At 48.4% G+C, this 11,587-nt stretch overlaps 2 protein-coding genes across 2 annotated transcripts in view; both read right to left on the bottom strand.

Moving 5' to 3' along the window:
- The window catches only part of trim67 (tripartite motif containing 67), a gene marked incomplete at both ends in the record, with an annotated part of 298,614 nt that overhangs the window by 175,665 nt on the left and 111,362 nt on the right, over positions 1-11,587 (bottom strand). The gene's annotated exons all lie outside the window — the stretch shown is intronic.
- On the bottom strand, positions 1,490-2,527 carry LOC311321983 (12-(S)-hydroxy-5,8,10,14-eicosatetraenoic acid receptor-like; the record flags this gene model as incomplete). The annotated part of the gene is made up of 1 exon (XM_084453996.1): positions 1,490-2,527. The coding sequence occupies one exon, from the start codon at positions 2,525-2,527 to the stop codon at positions 1,490-1,492; it is 1,038 nt and encodes a 345-aa protein (XP_084310122.1).

Here is an 11,587-nt window from a genome sequence, read left to right as displayed (position 1 = left end):
CTGCAGAGGGATGCCAACGTCAGGATTCCTGCTGGGTAGATTTACTGTAAAAGCAAATGGGCCCGGGCCATATCACTCAGCACTATGCCACAGGGTTGATAAACTCATTGCCTCATCTTAATTACTCCATCAAGGAAAATGAAACAGCAAGACATTTTTTACTAACAAGTTATTTTTTATTTATTATATTTTACAATATTTACATATTGAATAATGTTATATATAGAACCTAATACATATAGGGTTCGATAACATATTACGTTTCACAGTATCAAGGGCTTCAGTACATGATGTGTTCTTTCTTGGTTGGAAAAAGACATGAAAATCCAGGGAGAAATTCATGACAGATGATGTTATGTTTTTAGAAGAAACAAAAAAACACGTTTGACTTTCCAAACAGACAGTTATGATACAATCAGATTTAATTTGTAAACTGGTTAAAATAATCTTGGCTGTTGTGTTTGAACCTGGCAGTATCAGTAGCAAGGTCAGGGCTTGGGGTTGTTTCTGGATAGACCCTTTGATTTGATTTACACAGTCTACTGGAGCAGAATGGAATTTTCCAATTCCATCACGTCTAACCTTGGCTTGGCTTGGGTTTCTCCCCTCAGGTCTGCTGCTCCACCCCTCTCTCCCAGCCCAGTGGTTTGACCCAACGACACCCGTGCTGACGACTGCTGGAGTGGACCAAGCCATGCACCTGGGTTGTAATTCTAGGGGTGGAACTACTGCTGGTAACTTTCTTTCTAGTCTGGTAGATCCAGCTAAAGTAGGTTTCTCTGCTGCCCGACACCTCTGCCTCCTCTGGGAATGAAAGGAGGCCTGGGGAGAGATCCTGTCCCAACACGCCCCACCCAGGCTAAGAGCCATTGCTCAACTACTACACACAGCTGAACCAACTCAGTGATTCTTTCAGCATCAACGATATACAGGTCTATCAGTTGTTGAATCTTGAGCAGCCGGGGGGATTGATATAGGAGGTTAACAAATATTGAACAGATATTGTGTATTGGGCAATATTGTCAAAAACAACATTTGAATTGTACACTTTACATTTCATGGCACACTCCTTGTAAAACTTCACATAAATGTCCGACTACATATTTGACCCAGTTATTAGTAGCCATTGCTGTTATTCATAACAGCACGATGTCAGCATGATGACCTCATAATGATTCAGGTTCTGTATGTGAGACCAATCACATGACAGTTTACTGCACGGTGAATCAGTGGTGAGGATAGTGAATCACAACAGGTCTAGACACGGTAGACGAGTCACCATGGGAACCAACACAGGTCTGGACAGAGCAACATGGACATGGTGAACTTTCGCCCCGGCAACCATAAATAGCATGGATGCCTGAAAAAAAATATACACCCATGTCCTATCCATCTTCTGGACACAAAGAAAACCTAAATGTCTACAAATGTCTTTTCATGGACTGTCTTTCAGATGAGAAAATTATTTTTCCTCAGCAGGCAGTCTTACCTAGTACGCTGTAGCCATGGTATGGTTGCGTTTGGGATTAGGGGTGTTTCCCGAGTTGCTGCTGTCTAATGGCAGTGCGTCTCTCTTCACCAAACAAGGGAAATAATTGGCCAGGTAGAGGCCTTTGAACTTGGTGCTGCAGAAGCAGTAGACCAGCGGGTCCAGCAGGCAGTCGATGTACGAGAGGACCATGAGGCCATCGAACACCTGGGCGGCCACGTCCTCCGACCTCTTCCACTCCTGCACCCGGACGATCAGCAGGATCATCCTGGCCAGGGTGCACGGCAGGAAGCAGACGGAGAACACCACCATGACGGAGGACACCAGGAACACGGCCCTCCTCAGTTTGGTCTTGTCGCCCACTGTCTTCATCTTCAGGCGGTTGACAATGCGCACGGTGCAATAGAGCAGCACCAGGAAGGGCACCAGGATCTGGGTGAAGAACACCACCTCCCTCAGGCTGTCCACCACGTCCTTCACCAGGACGTCGTCGTGTTTGTCCGTGGAGTTGTAGCTCCTGTGGCTGTTGCAGCACTCGAAGGTCTTCAGCATGGTGGGGATGGTCAGGGGCAAGAGCAGGAGCCAGATCAGGACGGAGATGTGCGGGGACTTCTTCAGGGCTTTCAGGAGGTTCTTCCTCCCGGGGTGTACCACGTTGAAGTAGCGGTCGACGGAGGTGACGGTGAGGAAGGCGATGCTAGCCCCCCGGTTGAGGAAGAGCATGAAGAGCATGGCCTTGCAGAGCACTTCGTTTTCGCTGCGCCTCTCCCCGTGGATGAAGTTGTAGACTTTGACAGGCAAACATATCAGCAGCAGGATGTCGGCAAGGACCAGGTTGAACAGGAACACGTTGTTGCTGTTAGATTTCCAGAACTTGAGCTTGAAGATGAAGAGGTGGAGCACGGAGATGTTGAGTGGCAGGGCCGCAAAGGAGATGATGATCATCACCGCAGCGTAGAAGTTGTACAGAGGCTGGTTAGTAGTCTCGCAGTCCTCGATGGCATTGTAGTCGGTGATATTAAATATTTTAGCCGCCATTTCCAGCCAACTTATCAGAACGTTTCACAAGCAAAATAAAATACATACAAATCCAAATGAGTGTGTTTGGAATTCCAATGAGGAGAAAAGCTCACAGCTCAAACAGTGATGGCATTCAAACTAAGAGCAGTCTTCAAATCGCAGCTCCAGGGATAGTCTTTCTTCTCAGGCTGTGTGTCTGTGTGTGTGTTTAGGCTGTGAGCTCCGAGCTGTGTGCAGGCGTGCTGAAACTGAGACTTAAGAACTAACTGCTGAAGCCTGGAACTAATTCCACCCCCTCCCTTCCCTCCGTCCCTCCTTCCTTTCAGACTGTTCAGACTTGTTGCTGGCATAGCCCCGCCCAGAGCAGCCCCAGAGGAGAGGAGGTGTGTCTTTGCTGGGGGAACAGGACTGGCAGGCAGCGGAGAGAGAGAGAAAGACAGAGAGAGAGAGAGAGAGAGAAAATCATTATGGAATCATTTTCTTCACCTATTATTATTTATCAACCCTGGCACATCTCTCCAGGGTGCTCCTGAGTGAAAGGGATAAGAGAGGGGACAGGACAAATCACTGGGAAGAGTGAGCTGACGTTGTCATGAATGACAGGTTTGATTGATGAAACCGAGAGAGAGAGAACTTGGTCTGAGAGAGGTTAGAGGCTGTGAGATGGAATATCTCTGATCTCCAAGGAGCAGGAATGATAGCTATGTTACTGAGTTGAGTACGAGACTTTTCCTGGGAAATATGATATTATATTTACAGGCCGAAACAACATGGTCTGTAGTTTTTTTCCTGTCACATTTTCTACATGTAAGGAAAAGTAAATGAGGGCAGTTGGAATGTTGTGTCCTAAGGGAGTAAAAAAATGTTGGTGTGAAGCCTCCAACCAACATGCCTTATACTCATTGTGCAGCTTAGGAGCTAGTTCAGACTCGTCTCTTGAGGCCTGTCTGTTTCTCCTGGGGAATGTTCCGGAGCCAAGGAGAGGACATGACCTACATCAGCCTAGAACTCCACACATTCTAAGTTATTCCCATAAAATGACATAATCATTTCCCTATGTAGTAGATGTGTGGTTTGGCAACAAAAAAAAACCTGTGGAGATCAGACTGTGAAAATGTCAGAAAATGTAAAAACGGGAAAACGCCAGTCCAGGTGCAACACAGTTACTAAGTACACACTGGCCTGCCGTGGCTCGTGCCATCGACAGTAGCTGTGGTTTCATTGTCAATTCCTTATGGTCTGCCCCCGTAGGCCTGCCAGTGTCCCAAATTACCACAGTCATGAAAAACACAGCTGGGATGACTTATCAGCCTAGTGCAGGATGATCGCTAAATCAATCTGTCCAGGAAGGAGCTTGGAGAAAAAGAATATCCCAGAGGGAACATTGTAGTGTGTGGGAGAACCGGGTTTGACCGCTGTCAGTCTTGGTGCCGTGATGGGGGAGGACCTGGAGGAGACATGTTCAGTGTAGTTGAGGTGGTTTGGACATGGGTTTCGATCCACAGGTGGTCACATTTACTCAAATTATACACCTGCAGGATAGAAACCGCAACCCTCTGCAGGTGTTAATGATTAAGCTGGAATGACTCACTGTACTAGTTTCTGTTCTGGCTGCTCCTGGATCTGGCATAACTAAGACAAAAACAACCCCCTACCGGCACGTTTAAATGTGTCCAGGAAGTGGACTCAACGTTTTCCATGGAGTCAGTAGTTCTATTAATACATCCATGGTAGTTATTAACAATCTTGACGGAGTTGGAATTTCTAGCAAATCTATGGCTGTGCGAAAAGCTCTGATGCACACATACTGACCCCCCCCCCCCCACACACACACACACACACACTCACAAGCGAACAGGCTGTAATTGTGTATCTTTCTCACCCAGACAGGCCAAGGCAGAATGCAGCAGGACAGAGGAGCCTGTCTCCCATCAGGGAGGAGAGAGGAGGGGCAGGGGAGGACAGGGCGGAGGAGGGGGAGTCGCAGGGTCCTGTTAGCCCCTTCGGGATCAGGAGACACCTGCCTGCTAACCCAGAGGACAGGTACAGTATTTTAACACTCTCTTTGATACGGTACTCACCGGTGTCTACCAAAGTTCCATGTTAGCAGGTCAGAGTTCACCAGTCACCAGTCTGCTGGTTGTTCACCTGTGTAGGAGTAATCCAGTGAGCACTCAAAACAGGTGTGACCAAAAGCACTTGAGTAATAGACACCTATTGACCAATACTGACCAAGTTTCACAATCAACAAACAAAGGATTAGGGTGCAGCAGTGACCGCAGCATGTAGGTTAGGGCTGGGTATGGGCAAGGACCTCACGATACAATATTATACACGGGTCACGATACGTATCACGATTCATTGCGATATGATACCATACATACAATACATATTATGATACTCAACATAATTTGCTGAAAATTAAAAATTAAAATACAGCTGAAAATACAACATCCCCCACTCCCTGGGGTGATCCTGTGGGCGGAAGGAATGGAAGGACATTTTAAATCCATTTAAAACATGAATAATGTATCTTTGACTGAATTCTATCCTTCATTTTCTATATCTATATCTAAATGTATTCCCTGCCTTGTTCCGTACATTCTCCTTTCCTTTCCTATCGATACAGTACTGCGGAAAATCGATACAGTATCGCGAAAAACAATATTGCGATGTATTGCTGTATCGATTTTATTGCACAGCCCTGAAGTAGGTAGAGCTCAGTAGGAGGACAGCACTGCTCCGTGAGCTTTAGCACCATGTCTCCCCTTCCGTAGACCCATCCGGCCAGCGCTGAGGGAGAGGGAGAAGACATTTGAGGCGTTTGTGGAGGAGCAGCTGAAGGTGGATGAAGACGCTATGCTGATGGAGAAACAGGTACAGCAGGCCAATCACAGAGCACTATTGGTCTGAGCCAGGCAGGTACGTCCAGCCAATCATACAGGAGCATGGTCTCTGAGCCAGGTAGAGTAGGCCAATCCCAGAGTATGGTCTGAGCCAGACGTGTTAGGGCAGGACAGGAACAAGATAGTGCACTCCTGGGACTGGCCTGAAGAGTTCAGGTCCTGTGTAGCTCAGGTTGTTGTAAGCATGGTGCTATCAATGACAAAGTTGTGGGTTTGAGACCCACTGGGATCTTTTACACATTATATATAATATTAATTCACTGAATAGTCAGTTGCTTTACATATAGCGCCACAGCTGGTATAAAGCTTAACTCTGGTTCTTGCCCTCTCTCAAGGAACGAATGAAAAGGGTTCAAAGTGCTTGGCGGCAGGTCACAGTAATGTGGCTCATGACATTTGGGAGAGCCAAGCAATTCTTGTTCTCTTTGGTTCTCAGTAGCAGTAGGTCCATGTGCCTTGACTTGTCTCTCTCTCTCTCTCTCTCTCTCTCACTCTCTCATTTATTTGTTTATTTAGGCAGGACAATGCATTATTAATGAACACAGTGATCATCTGTAAATGAACAAAGTGTAAAAAATGCCAGATTTAGCCGGGAGGCTATTTTCCATCCGTAGTCCCCAGTCTCTCTCTCTCTGTCTCTCTCTCTCTCTCTCTCTCTCTCTCTCTCTGTCTCTCTCTCTCTCTCAGGACCTGCAGGAAGCCAGGAGAGTTGCAGGAGGACGGTACTTCCTGCGTAAGGGCGAGGGAATGTCCAGGAGTAAGAACAGTCTCCGTAGGGCTTACCTCTCCCAGCTGCCCAACAGGAAGTTGACCTCAGGTGGGCAGCGGAGGCGCTCATCAGCTCCCTTCCTGGAGCTCAACCCCAGGATCGAATTCCCCTTCACCCCGCCAACCAGCGGCCCTGCCCCACACCGAACCCTCAGCCAATCACACGATAGATGCAGCAGACCTGCAGCACGAGAGGGAGAAGACAGGGTTAACCAGCCAGCCGGGGCCATGAGAACAGCCAACAGGCGTCGTAGCGAACAGGAAAATAAACAGCCGGCGGTCGTTAAGCCGGAGAGAGTGGCGAGGCGCAGAGAGGAGCGGCAGTCCGCGACCAATGAGAACACTGGAACTACTGTGTCCCCCGCTGACAGGGAGGGACAGGGTCAGGGAGGGGTCACCGGGTCGCGCAGAAATCGTCTGGCGAGGTCGGCGCGGGTGACGTCTGCAGAACAGGGTGAGAAGAAGGGGGTGTTGCGTAATATCACGCTGCCCCTTGTGAGGAGAGACTCTGACCGTGAACGAGCTGAGCTGAATGAGCCACGGCTGGTGCAAACTGGTAAAAGCCAGTCCACAAAACCGCTCAACAGCAAAGTTCCCCCTACGGTCAGAGTTTTAGAGGGAAGTTTTGGTTTCATGACAGTTAATGACCACATAGTAAGGGTCACAGGGCTTGGGCCTGACTCCCTCCCTACAGACACGGAGGAGAGAGGGGGCGCTCAGAGCAGTTGCAGGGAGGAGCCTCACCAAGGTCAGCGAGCAGGGTTAAAGGTGATAGGTCAAGCCAGGACCGGAGCTGGGAGGTTGCTGTCTTATGGGAGCAGCTCCAGTAACCTTGCCTCCAGCCCCGAGGAGGAAGAGGAGGGCGGGGTGGAGGACCACCCCTCCCCCGAGGCCCACCAGCGACCCTCCCCCCCGTCTCTGCCTCCTCGGCCCGGGTGCGAGGACCGTCACCTGGACCTCTCGGAGGACGACTATGCCAGTGACGCCCCCAGCGAGGCCGGGGAAGGCCTGCTGATCATTCAACCCCAGAGCCAGGACCAGGACCAGGGGCCCACTTTCCTCCACCATCCCTCCTCCTCCGTTTCCAGCTCCAGTGATGGTGAGACCACAGGATAAGTTAAGAAATAAATTTCCAATCACAACATAATGTAGAAATAAGAAATAGAAATAGTGTGCTATTTTGGACATTTAGGCCTGATTCATAGTCCACGTAAACAACGCAAGCTACGTTGTGAACGCAAGCTCCAACATGACTCGAGAGCTTGCGTTCTGTGTTTTGTTTTGTGAAAACACAAGGAATTGCACTATTGCTTGCGTCAAGTGACAAATTTTGGCATGACACACAATGAGATCTTGCGTGGTCTTGCGAAGCTTGCGCCTATGTAGTTTGCGGCGACTATGAATCCGGCCTTTGCCCTATTTGTGGTCTGTCTACTGTACCTTGAACTTGAAACATAGAGACCATCATTTCATTGATCGTTACAGTATTGAGCTACAGTAGCTTCAGTTTGCCTGCAAGCTCTCACTGGGCTACAATGGAAGTCAATGGGACATAATTTATGTAAATGTTTTGGAAAAACTATGATAAATGTGCTTTTCCGGGACAGGAAGCACAGGGTGTAATCTTACCAGTCTCAGTATGCTCTCATGTGAAATGTATCGCAATCCGAATATTTTGAATTTTCCGAATATATGTTTGGTATGGCTTGGACATAAGGGTTCCCCTGGCACTTGTTTTCACTGCTCCCATGGAGGACTATAGGATCACTCAGGTTTTTCCAACACATTTACATATGCCCCATTGGCTTCCATTGTAGCCCAATGAGAGCCTGCATAACTGCAGCTAACTCAATACTGGAACAATCAGTGAAGTTTTTATCTCTATGTTTCAGGTTCATGGTAGACAGACCACAAATAGAGCTATATGTCCAAAATAGCACACTACCCCTTTAAGAATTGAGGAAAAAAGAAGAGGCACCAAGTATTAAAATAAAAAGAATCCTAGAAAGCATAGCCTATCTATGCTTCTTTTAACCCTCAGAGCTTAGGGACATCCACTGGCGTGTAACCGAGACGGCGTCACGGTCACCGCACGCTCACTCTGCCAGGAGAACCCCCACAGTGAGAACCGTGCTGCCAGGGAACAGCCACAGAGGAACCGGGAGGATGCCGAGACGTCTGTCCTCCTCGGAGCCCAGGGAGCAGATTGTCCCTGAAGGAACGTCTGGAACAAGAGAGAGCGTGAAGACCAGATCTCCTAACCACAGACCCCAGCGGGGTGAGCAGACTGTCTAATGGACTGTCAGAAATAGAACACATCTGTGTAGTAGAACCGTAGAATAAACCAGTAGACTGTCTATGTATTCTGCTCTCAAGCCCATCCAGAGAAGGCGTACACACACATTTTGAGGGTCAGTCACAGTGCAGGAGCTCCAATGGAGCTATGTAGTGTAGTTTTGGAGAGCAGCTGCAATATTAGTGTCATTCAGTCACACATACCCTGCTGAACTCTCAGGTGGGTGGCACGTGTGGACTGTGGAGATCGAGAGCCATTCTGGAGACACGTAGTGAGCGGAAACAGCTCGCGACTGCACGCCCTTGCCATCGAGACCTCGTTTGCCTCAGCGTGCTGCGTACTGTAGATGTCGCCCACAAAACGTGGTTCGGGCTTGGGGTTTGACCCCATTTCCCAACCCCCCCCCCTGCTACAAAAACAGCTAACACACACTTTACCCTCTCGTAGGAAATCAAATGTTGTCAAAACCACGGAAACTCAAAGCAGAGAACCAGGACTCATTGGCCCGAATGGAACAGGAGGAAGGGATGACACTTAACAGGTGAAACGTATTGGCATTCTGATGACTGTGAGAGAAATCTGATTTTACATTTGTGTCGCAATTGATTACACCACTTCTTAACCAGATAGAGAAGGTAAAAAACAACAACACTGAAACATGTCTGTATGTTCTTGTCTCAGAGATGATGTCCTTGTCTTATCTGTATAGTGTCGTGTTTTCCCCAGAGAGAGAACGGAGCAGACAGTGAGAGGGAAGAGAGCCGGCAGCAGGAGTGATGGATTGTCCTCTACTCAGACGAGGAGTCAGGCCTGTCCTCCTCACACATGTCCTAGGATGGAGCCCCATGACGCACAGGTAAAGTCATGATCTCTCGGTTTTGTGCGGATATTGCGGGGGAGGGGGCTTTGGTGATGATCAGCTGCCAGCAGGCACTAAAGTACACACCACATGAGTCAACATATCACTGAGGAAGATGAAAATGACAGTAGGAAGTTGGAAGGTGTTGATTAGGTGGTGATTGATAGAGACGGTGCTTAAGGCACATTGGTAACACTTTATAATAATGATCAGTTATAAGGCATTTATAAAACATTTGTTAATAATGAACTAATCATTAACAGATCATTTATAAACATGTGTAAATGATTCATAAATTATTTGTAAATATACTAGTTAAACATTCACAAATGATCTGTAGATGATTTATAACACATTTTCAACATTAACTGTAAATGATTTGTTCAACATTAATTAATGTTAGTTAATATGTAGTAAAACATTTGTAAATGATTTTAAGAATGCCTTATTTATTTGTATATTGCATACGCACAAACCACAGTCAAAGTCCCCTCCCCCACAGTCCTAAGGCGCAGGGAGGCGACCCTCTCGTCCACTGGGGTGAACTCCAGCACAGAGGCGCTCAGCTGGGGGCTAGCTAGTATAGCCACACCTGCCTTACGCCTCATACCGTGAGCAACTCCGGAGAAGAACAGGGTCCAACCCCTATCCAGGAGTTTGGTTCCGGCGCCGGTGCTGTGCGTGGAGGTTAGCCTCACCAGGTGTAATTGGTATCACTCCACCTCCCTCACAAGCTCCGGCTCCTTCCCCCCCCAGCGAGGTCACGTTCCATGTCCCCAGAGCCAGTGTTTGCCGCCCGGGTCCAGTCTGTCGGTGCCCACCGCTTTCACTGCCACCTAGTTGGCAGCACACCCGACCCCGACAGTTCCTCCCGCGGGTGGTGGGTCCACGGGATGGAGGATGAGATGGTGTCTCCACGTCGCTTTTTCGGGATGGGCCCGGCCGGGCTCCATGGTAAGCCAGGCCACCAGGCGCTCGCAGACAGGCCCTCCGTCTGGGCCTGGCTCCAGACGAGGGCCCCGGACTTCCTCCGGGCCGGGTCCCTCTTCCTCTAAGATTTTTGTCCATCGGGGGTTTTTACCTGTAACCCCAGGTAGGCTAGGAGGTACTACCACTTGCCCATGGTGGACCCCCAGACTAATGGAGGGAAGGAGGCGTCTTACTTCTCCATTCTAGTTTGCACTGAAACTAGCCACTGCCCCAAATCCAAACAAAACTTGATTTTTGCGCCTTCTTTCAGTGAAAGGAGTCACGAAAATTGACTTTCAGACTGTTTTTGACTTAAATGCGTCTTGTATTCTGCCATTTCGCTTCATTTTCATCCGTGTTTTGCATTTTGGTAGTGCTCCATCGCCCCCTACAGTCCTCATTACGGTCCGTTGACACCGGTCTTACTAGCTCGTTATTCACTTAACATTCTAGCTTACGGAAGTCAAGACCAAATCAAATCAAGACCAAATCAAGACCTGGAGCGGTGGGCTAATATGCCTAGTAGCCTAGTAGGCTAGTAGCCTAAACACTGATTAGTGAAGTAGGGGAGTAGGCTATTGAGTGCTGTGCCCTAAGGGGGTGTATCTTATCGTCCTGTCATTCCTCTTCGTGGTGTTTGGCCATTGTTGTCATATAATGGCTCTGTAGTTTATTTAGTGTGTCCCTAAAAGCTTGGTTGTTTCGGCCTTAATATTGCCCTCTTATTCGCTTGCTCTCAAATTATTGGCCTTTGTTGATGTGTAAAAAAAAAACAGCCTAGGCTACTATAGTTTTCCTGTATGTTTTACATATAAATACCAATGCCAATGCTCAGCACCCTTCTGGTGCTGTGAAACCCATCAGGGCATGCTTTGAAAGCGCACCCCCCAAAAAATTGTGCGCGCTTCGTGAAGTTGGTCCTGGCTTACCCGGTTCTAGGACCCACCAGACGCCACTGACCCCTACGTGCGTAGTTTCTCTCCCTATCTGCGTGTGTGTGTACGGGGTGTGCGGGGGGTGGGGGGGTTGGGGGGCATTGGGAGTAATAACAATGTCGGAGAAGACCCTGTGCAAGACCCCACGGTACGCTACTGCATTATAGACAGACAGTCCTCATTACAATAGGAGTAGGACACTTCAAATCCTATAGTAATTCATTTTTGTATGGGATGTGATGCACCAGTTGCTCTACGCCTACATGTGGTTTATTTTCGGTGATTAGACTAACTGTTGACTGGCACAGCTTTAGGTGGTGATGGAGGAATGAGCTTAATGTATTG

Source organism: Borostomias antarcticus, assembly GCF_949987555.1.
Source record: "Borostomias antarcticus genome assembly, chromosome: 19".
NCBI classification, from domain to species: Eukaryota; Metazoa; Chordata; class Actinopteri; order Stomiiformes; family Stomiidae; genus Borostomias; species Borostomias antarcticus.
Note: the sequence above shows the minus strand (reverse complement) of the source record. Positions and strands in the feature narration are given on the sequence as shown.